Here is an 8,748-nt window from a genome sequence, read left to right as displayed (position 1 = left end):
ATTGAACTATGTGATCTATTCAAAGCCTCTCCCAGTCAGTGCTGTTCTCCATGCCTGTCTGACTGTACATGATGTTATTAGCACAAACACTTTAAAGGTGATCATTTAGGACTTCAGCAATAATACAGACAGCAATGTAGTTAGCAATAAAACAGTTTAATTGGGAATTAACTTAAAAAAAAAAAACAAACAACAAACAAACATCTCCTATTTCTTGTCACACAGGAAAAGAGCATCAATGTGCTGGAAAAGCTTGAAAAGGGACCTTGAAAGTGCTTGAGAAGTGCTTGAATTTGACCCTGAAAAAGGCGTATGAACCCTGAGAGATGTGCTCAAAGTAAGAAAGTCAAATTAGTAACCAAGCTGAATATTGTGCTATAACAAAATAATATTAGTAGGTGAGACTACAAACTTAGTCTGGTGGTTGTGCCTGATAAAAAACAAAACAAACAGACAAAAAACCTATAAACTAAGCCCCCTGTTTAGAGGTGATTGTCAGTTTGATACCATGAAAACCGCTGTGTATCACCTAGTCAATCTAGTAATCAACAAGTACCTCACTGACGAATGCAGCGGCTGTAAGCTTGATCAGCCCAGCCAGAGACAGCACGAGTGTCTGTTGGAGGACGTGTTGGAGGACGACTTTTACGCTGACAATTATTACAGCATCAGAAAAAGACTCCTCACCCCTCGTTTCATTCCTTCCATTCAACGTCTGCTGATTGCCCGCAACATCAAAATGGACGACGTCAAAGTCCGCACGGTGGCACAAACTGAAATCAGTAAGGAAAGTTTTTGACGCCGTCGCCGAGGCATACGACAATCTGGTGAGGTTGGACGTGGTGAAAATCGGACAGCTACGCTTGGTCACAGAGTGACAAAGGAGGCTGCTAATGTTTTCTCTGAAACACTGATTCTTTTCAAAAAACAAAAAACATATTGTACCGTATCTTTCAAACAGCTACCCTGCTTATTTTTTTCAAACATGCATCCAGATTTGTCTTTCTTAAAATGTGTAACCTGCATTTTACCACATTTTTAAAAGCATGTATCCTTTTCAAACATGTATCCTACATTAAGCACACTTTTAAAACATGTATCCTGATATGGCCACCCTTCCAAGGCCCTGAGAAATTACCCAAATCACTATGGGATAAGGATGGGGACTTACCCTATGTACCCATGTAAACGGTGACTGTGAAGTTACAATTCTTTTCTGTTTAAAAAAAAAGAAAGCATTTTTATTTTGTATATAAATAAATGTTGATGTTGTGCGACGGGATTGTGTGCTTCAATTTTACTTATAATGTGTCAAATCACTACAACAGACGGCTCAAGACGATGCCGTCCAGCATTACTGAAGTGACACTTTAACGATGCTGCATATCACAGTCTTTATGATGAAAAACATGTTCTCTCATTAGCAGATGTAGCAGAATACATTTATCGCAATGTATGAGCTACACTTCTTGTCAAAAGAAAAAAAGAAAGAAAAAGAAAGCTGATTGTAAAAGCATTCAAAAAAAGCTCCTGCCTTGACCTTCCTTCTGCAAGCATGCACACATGCACGGTCGTCGTGGGCCAGTTGAATGGCCCCCAAGGTCTCCCGATCTGACCACCTTAGACATTTATCTTTGGGGTCATCTGAAGGCAATTGTCTATGGTGTGAAGATACGAGATGTGCAGCACCTGAAACTACGGATACTGGATGTCTGTGCTGGCATTTCTCCTGCTGTGTGCACACTGCTATCAGTGTGTGAAGAGTGGGAGAAGAGGGTTGCATTGACAATCCAACACAATGAGCAGCACAGTGAACACATTTTATAAGTGGTCAGAAACTTGTAAATAACTCATGAAAGAATAAAGTTACGTTGAAACCAAGCACACCATTGTTTTTCTTGTGACATTACCAATAAGTTTGATGTGTCACATGGCCCTCTTCCTATTGAAAAAACAAAAGTAATATCCAAGATGGCCGACTTCTAAATGACCACCATGGTCACCATCCATCTTGAGGAGTTTGCCCCCTCACATATACTAATGTGCCACAAACAGGACTTTAATATCACCAACCATTCCCATGTTATTACGGTGTATCCATATAAATGGCCCACCCTGTACATTTGGCTGAAATATGGTAAATATTAATTCAAAAAATCAAGACATACCAAAAAACGTAGAGTTGGCTGCTCGACTTGACTGAGAAGAATGCCTTTTTTAAACCACGATCCAAAGCCCGCAAGATGAAATCATGCGTGGTTTCACAAGATTTAACGTTGCTATATTATTGACTTACTTCACCTGAACATGATATGAACAACTTAATACACCCTTTCTGCACATCATGTAGTTTTTACACTATGTAGTTACATTTAACTTTAAAACATGTGGCAATTGTGTTAAATACATGCAAGATGCTTACATAAATCCAAGAGATGGCCAGTCCCTTTTTTTCAGTGCAGTCACTTTAATTTCAAAACTGTGTAATCTGTGTATATACTGTATATTCTGTGTATTGCCTGTTTATGCCTTGTCCTTATCTTCAACGCCATGCTGCTCTGTTGTATGTTAATTGCCCCTTGAGGATAAATAAAGTCTTTCTGATTCTGATTCTGTTTCTGCTTTTCACAGTTTTACTGCCTCTCAATAAGTAGCTGGTATTTTCCAACAGCGACCATAGCAATCTGCAAATAGGTTTCCAATCCAGCACTGACAAGTTTCATACTAGCAACTGCCAGCAGCCACTCACCATAAGTGGTTGCTAACTGGTTCCTAGGCCTGAGTGTCCAGGATGGAAAATGGTGGGGTGTGGTATAAGCTTTGAGAAGGGGAGATGCAGATGTTACTTTTGTTTTTATTAAACACAAGGACAAGAGAACAGCACTATACTGCTAGCACAACTTCTGCTCATTGATAGTATGCTGTCTGTGCAGATACTAACACAAAGCTAGCAAAGAACGCAGAGCGATGATAAAACTGGCTGCATCCCAACCTCAGGTCAGAAGCTCGAGCATGATCTTCAACAGGTAACAAAAGCAGTAGCCCTAACGTTCATGTGGTGTAATCTGTTTTAGTGTGACCTGTTTTACTGTGAAAGGCTCAAGGGGAAAAAGTTCGACTGTGAACCAGCAGCTTGCTGAAAATGAAATGGCTTGCATGGATTTGGACGGTAAATGACGAGTCTGAGTTGCTCTACAAAGGGTCACTTGAATCGTTGTCCCTCAAAATGCCACCTGTCAACCATGTCTCCACAGTAGAATCGCAGTGACGATAACTGTCTCTCTGTGTTTTCATCTTTCTGCTCAAAGTTTGTAAATCATCGTTAGGATAGGGATTTGTGTCTGTGCTTGACTGTAGTATAAGTACTATTATTGTTGTTTACTGGTAAATATGTGACAGTGCTCCACCTCTCTCACATGTAGCCGAGTTCCAGTCAACCCCGTATCCAGTGTTGGTCAAGTTACTTGAAAAAAGTAATCAGTAACTAATTACTGATTACTTCCCCAAAAAAGTAATCCCGTTACTTTACTGATTACTTATTTTCAAAAGTAATTAATTACTTAGTTACTTAGTTACTTTTTAAAAACACGATTTACAACCTGAAGAGGTGATAAAGCGATAGCTCTTTCAGCCCAATTCTACTTTTTCTACATAATCCATCATACAAAATGTAATCAAATGGAAAAGTCTCTTTTTTTTAAACTTGTTTTATCAGTTTTAATCTTTTAACTTTATGCATCAAGCAAAAATTTAATTATATGCACCATTCTCTGACTTGAATAAATTAGTTTAACATTTAAACCTATTTTCTGCACATTCCAGCACATAAAATAAAATATTTTTTTGTGTTTACACTCACTCTTTCAAATAGATGCAAGTAAAACACAGCAGAAAATAAATAAAGTCAAAGACTCAGCAGTCCTATTGCTCTATTTTCACCTGTAAAGCAGGACTGCGGTAGGCGGAGGTTTACCCTGGTGCAGGTGTGCCGCAGCGGTCAGTTGAAGAATCTGCGACTTTCTCTGTGAATTTCCCATTACGTCGTTGCGCACTCGGTGCTTGCTCGGAAGTTTAGGGTTTTTTTTCGCTGTAAAAAGTTTTCTTCCTACGCACAACGGACGCTAATGTTTTTGTCACTTTTTATGGAATCAAACTCAAAATAAGGTCAGTACTTCCACGCTTTAAATGCTGCACGCTCATACTCTCTCCCACAATCGATATATGATCCATTGTTGATCTGCACACAGCTGTTGTCACCAACGGCGCACTCGCTTACGTCACTGTCATGAGACATTCTCGCAAAAAAATCACGGTTTTAGTAACGCAGTAACGCAGCGTTCCTACGGGAAAGTGGTAATCTAATTACCGATTTTGCAATAGTAATCCCTTACTTTACTCGTTACTTGAAAAAAGTAATCAGATTACAGTAACGCGTTACTGCCAATCTCTGCCCGTATCACAAATTGTTTAAAAAATTTCAAGAAAAAGAAGCAAAATAAAAAATTAACAAATTTAATCATTTCTGCTGTGTATTGTGATTTTTATGTGAACAGGGCCACTGGACTATATTGTTCAAAGGTTCACGCTCTACTAAAAACTACAAGAAGTATAATTTGAAAGCAGTATAGTTTTCTAACACAATTAGATGTCTGTTCAAAGGTTGATAGATACAAGAGCAAAACACAAAAACTGAAAGCCAAGTCTACAAAGCAAACACAGAAACTTTGTCATGCAAGCAAAACAAAGGCCAGAAGAGTTTCTAGTCTAAAGGTAAATGCTTTAGCCAAGGAAATGAAAATCAGCATGCAAAGAATTACTCTGACATCCTTGTTCAGACCCAAAAGTCATTTTAACACAACAATAAACAAGGTTCAGCAGGTCTACAGTTTGTTGACGTAGTCCTCTCCAAAGTTGATCATCTGCTTCAGAGCAGCCAGTATCAGTGTGTCGACGTCATCATCTGTTTGGATCTCAGAGTGGTAGTTCTTGACAGGAAAGATGCAGTCCAGTGGAATACCCAGTGACACACTCACTGTCTCCATCTAAATTTTAACAGTTTAACCTTTGTTAGCATTTATTTTACTTAAAATTTACGTGAATTAAACTTATACTTATAAATACTGAAAATTTAAAACGTTGTAAAAAATTTACCACTAGAAAAGTACCTGTTTCTTCAACCAGGTGCTCTTATACACATTTCGTATATTTTTTTTGACTTCTGGACAGGCTTCATCAATTTTGGTGAGAATTGCCATTTGGGGAATTCCTGTCAATACACAGAATATTGAAGAATATCAGAGTTGGTGATGTTTGTCAGCTTATTTAATTCATTTTGGGTTTATCCTATAACCACACTTGGCTCTTACTCATGTCCCTGGCTGCAAGTCTGACAGTCCTCATCTGTTTTTATTATATCATCACTCATGAGTATTGCTTTGTTGGCATCGATCACAGACACTAAAACATGAACTTTGTCATTTAGAGTGGGCTCCTTGTTGTACTTATGATCATGTTCGGATAATGAAGATTCAGGACTGACCTGGAAAACAATCAAATCAGTTAAACAAGTATATAAAAATGTTTCACATGTATATACATGCACAGTGTAATTTCTCCCAAGGGTAACGAGGGATTGCCCCCTCCTGGTTTACATGTCCATGCCTCTGCCAGACTTTGATCCCCGTTGGAACAAATGTATCTCCTCCTCTGATTTTTAAATCTAACTTTTAAATACACCGTATGTGTTATTTAAAGGCATAATTAAATCGTGTCATTGTATACACCATTCAATAGTGTCTGCAAAAAATGCCTTAAACTTCATGATACCTTGTAACCATCCTTCACATGCCCCTTCATGGCCAGTATGATGTCTTCCACCTTAACTCCTGTGTCCTTCTCAAGGCCCATGATGTCAGTGAAGGCAAAAGGATAAAAAGTTCCTGGTCCTCCTTTTTGGATTTTGAAAGTTTCATACTGTAAAACAGAAGGTTTTAACGATTCAGGATAACAGGGTTACCTAATCACTGAAGACTACAAAGCTGGTTTCTGGTTTAGTATAAGGCTGATATCTGTGAGAACAACTACGGAGAAAAGTAAAGTGAAACTAACCTTCAGACAAAGATTCAAGAAGCAAAAAATACCCCCCCCCCCATCTGTCACGCAAGAGCAGACCACATCCTAAGACCTCTAAGTGCTAATCTTTACTGTGCTCTAGTGGAAAAACAAGAGACCTTGGTTCTACGTGCAGCTTTATAGCCGTTTAGTTTCAGTCCCCTAGTTTTGTTACAAATTGCATGACTTTTGTTTAATAAATTGCACAAAATACATGAGCTTGACTAAACCATACTAGAATTAAAACATACTGTTTTAGTGAAGCTCTTTCCAGAAATTCCATCTGCCAAAGCATTTGCGGCCATTCTGCCTTGTAAAAGAGCATCAACTGAGTTGATGAAGCTGGACTTGCCGGCACCAACGGGTCCATGAAGAAGAATTCTGAGGTGCTGGAGCTCAGAGTTATGAGGCTGGTAATTATTTATGCTTGGGAGATCATTGGTTTTGCCACTGTTCAAAGAAGAATATTTATGAAGTTAAAGTCAAGAAAGTGAAACTGATAGTGGTGCAGATACAGTGGTGAGACTATGCTATGAACACCAATGAGGATGGGAAATTCAGCTGACAGCAACAGATTTTTGCAAGTAATTAATTTACAACGTTTACGTGGCAACAAAAAGCCCATTAAGGATCAAACACTCACTTCCACTGTATTTTCCTCCATTCTTCACTTAAAGCTGAAAAATTGCACAGAGTTGACAAAGAAAACAGAAAATATTTTTTAAGAAAGCATTTCTTAAAAATATGTAATTTTTTCTGATCTGTTTGACTTTATTGTGTTATGTTTTATCTTACTCGTTGGAGTGTTTACAGGTCGAGACTTTTGTCCTCCCATTGCTAAAAAAAAGCACAATAGTACATCCATACATATGCATTAAAACATTTAGAACATAACACTCTTTGCCCAAAATCTATTAGACCAATGAAAGTACCAATGCTTTCATTGCTATATTAATCAAACTGGGGAAATACAATTCACTAATGTATTTTTATTGATTAAAAAATTAAATAACAGGAAAATGTGTTTTTGAAAAAATATATTAAATTTATTATGTTTGTAATACAGTTTTAGCATGCTAAAAATATTCCCATAGTGTCACAATGATCATCCATCCTTGATTGCATTTATGAATGCAGAAGAATGCACACTTTAGTTTTACTTTTAGTTGAAGCATTTTGTTGATAAAATAAAAAATAATCCTTACCTTGAAAACTTGTACCTAATTAAAGTTTTCCTGTTGTATGTGCCTGTCGAACTAAATAGGAACGACAACTTTTGAGACCATGAAGTGGAACTAATGACTGCCACCGTGTTGCAAGCTACAAATATGGGAAATACGTTCACATACTTTCATTTTTACAAGTCTTGTTTTGTCTTCTGACTGGCGAGCACAGCACCGTCTACACTGTACATGATTTTCTTTCAGAATAAGCCAATCATCTCCTCCTGTGGAGATATTTTAAACAAAGATTCTTAGTTAATTTTAAGACCCATAACATGTATAGATGTAAATGTATCCTGTAATTAGACCACAGAAAATATGCTGAAAGTCTTTTTTTATGCTGAGATGGGCCTCCCACCTGTAATACCTCCACAGTGCACTTGGGGGTAGCAACCCAACAGCTAAAGCTTGTGCGGCTTGAATCATGAAACACGACAATGATCCCAAGTTCAGCAAGAAATTTACAACGAGCCGATGAAGCAATGGCCATGCATCATACTGATGTCATTGAAGATTTATTTTAATCTTTCCCTCCTTCAGACACAAAAACTAAACAAAAATAAAATGTAAAAGTTTAAAACAGAAATCTCTCAGTCCTTTCAAAGCCTCTCATGCTAGTATAAATCAATAAACACCAACATGATAAAGTCAGATGAAGTCACTGAAAATGGATCTCTTTGACCTCATAAAGTTGTATAAATATTAAACAAAATATGAACAAGGACCATTAACATGTGCAACTCTTGGAGTTGCACATGTAAACATGCAGAATGAGGTTATTTTATGGCTGCATGTCTGTTTGGTGTATCCATGCTTTTCTGACCCACAATACCCCCGGCCATGCTCTCAAGTGACCGTTACACGCTCCATTAAATAAAGTTTATATGAAGATCACAAACCATCTATAACCAAAACTTTATTTTATGGTCACACATTATATATATACATTTTTAAGCAATATTACCTTGTTAAATGTTTTTAACATCTTATTTAAATATATTTTTAACCATTTTTACAGACAAAATAAACTTAAATTCACATGAACTCATGACAGAAATCTACTGCTCGGCCATGTGCTATAAAGAACACATGGCCTAAACAGCAAGCTAAAAATATCTGAGACAGGAGCATCGGTTGAGATAGTTTCCAGGACTTTGTTGTGAAACTGTAAACAGACACTGATAAAAGTTAAAGAAAACAATAAAGAAATAAACAACAACATCACAGTGTAATTACATAAATCATGGAACAACATGAGTTCACAACAACTGCACACTCCATTCAGTAATACGGTAAGCTTTTCCACAACGCACTGCAATATTAAAGTGAACAGCTCAGGAAAATGATCAGAGAAATCGCATAAGTCAGATATTTCTGTGATGCACGCATCAAACCCCCGAGATCGCACCAAGTC

The 8,748-nt window shown here is 37.5% G+C and overlaps 2 protein-coding genes across 2 annotated transcripts; both read right to left on the bottom strand.

Moving 5' to 3' along the window:
• Nucleotides 1-4,488: 4,488 nt before the first annotated feature.
• On the bottom strand, nt 4,489-5,283 carry LOC120747198 (interferon-induced protein 44-like). Its single transcript, XM_040052900.1, has 2 exons — nt 5,166-5,283; nt 4,489-5,042 (listed from the first exon to the last, which is right to left on the bottom strand). Exons 1-2 carry the CDS (start codon nt 5,253-5,255, stop codon nt 4,881-4,883), a joined length of 252 nt encoding a protein of 83 aa, XP_039908834.1. The 5' UTR covers nt 5,256-5,283; the 3' UTR covers nt 4,489-4,880.
• Nucleotides 5,284-5,347: 64 nt separating this feature from the next.
• LOC120747182 (interferon-induced protein 44-like) lies at nt 5,348-6,742 on the bottom strand. The gene is made up of 3 exons (XM_040052863.1): nt 6,363-6,742; nt 5,827-5,973; nt 5,348-5,539 (listed from the first exon to the last, which is right to left on the bottom strand). Exons 1-3 carry the CDS (start codon nt 6,414-6,416, stop codon nt 5,363-5,365), a joined length of 378 nt encoding a protein of 125 aa, XP_039908797.1. The 5' UTR covers nt 6,417-6,742; the 3' UTR covers nt 5,348-5,362.
• Between the last annotated feature and the right edge of the window lie 2,006 nt (nt 6,743-8,748).

Source organism: Simochromis diagramma, unplaced genomic scaffold, assembly GCF_900408965.1.
Source record: "Simochromis diagramma unplaced genomic scaffold, fSimDia1.1 OVJJ01000321.1, whole genome shotgun sequence".
NCBI lineage: Eukaryota > Metazoa > Chordata > Actinopteri > Cichliformes > Cichlidae > Simochromis > Simochromis diagramma.
The sequence above is the reverse complement of the archived record's forward strand: the minus strand, read 5'-3'. Positions and strand labels throughout refer to the sequence as shown.

Excerpts from the sequence above, each read along its gene's own strand:
- LOC120747182 (XM_040052863.1), bottom strand. The coding sequence starts at position 6,416 with ATGGCCGCAAATGCTTTGGCAGATGGAATTTCTGGAAAGAGCTTCACT. Across the intron at positions 5,974-6,362 it reads GAAAGAGCTTCACTAAAACA|TATGAAACTTTCAAAATCCA; the intron begins GTATGTTTTAAT and ends TCTGTTTTACAG. Across the intron at positions 5,540-5,826 it reads ATGTGAAGGATGGTTACAAG|GTCAGTCCTGAATCTTCATT; the intron begins GTATCATGAAGT and ends ATTGTTTTCCAG.
- LOC120747198 (XM_040052900.1), bottom strand. The coding sequence starts at position 5,255 with ATGGCAATTCTCACCAAAATTGATGAAGCCTGTCCAGAAGTCAAAAAA. Across the intron at positions 5,043-5,165 it reads GCACCTGGTTGAAGAAACAG|ATGGAGACAGTGAGTGTGTC; the intron begins GTACTTTTCTAG and ends GTTAAAATTTAG.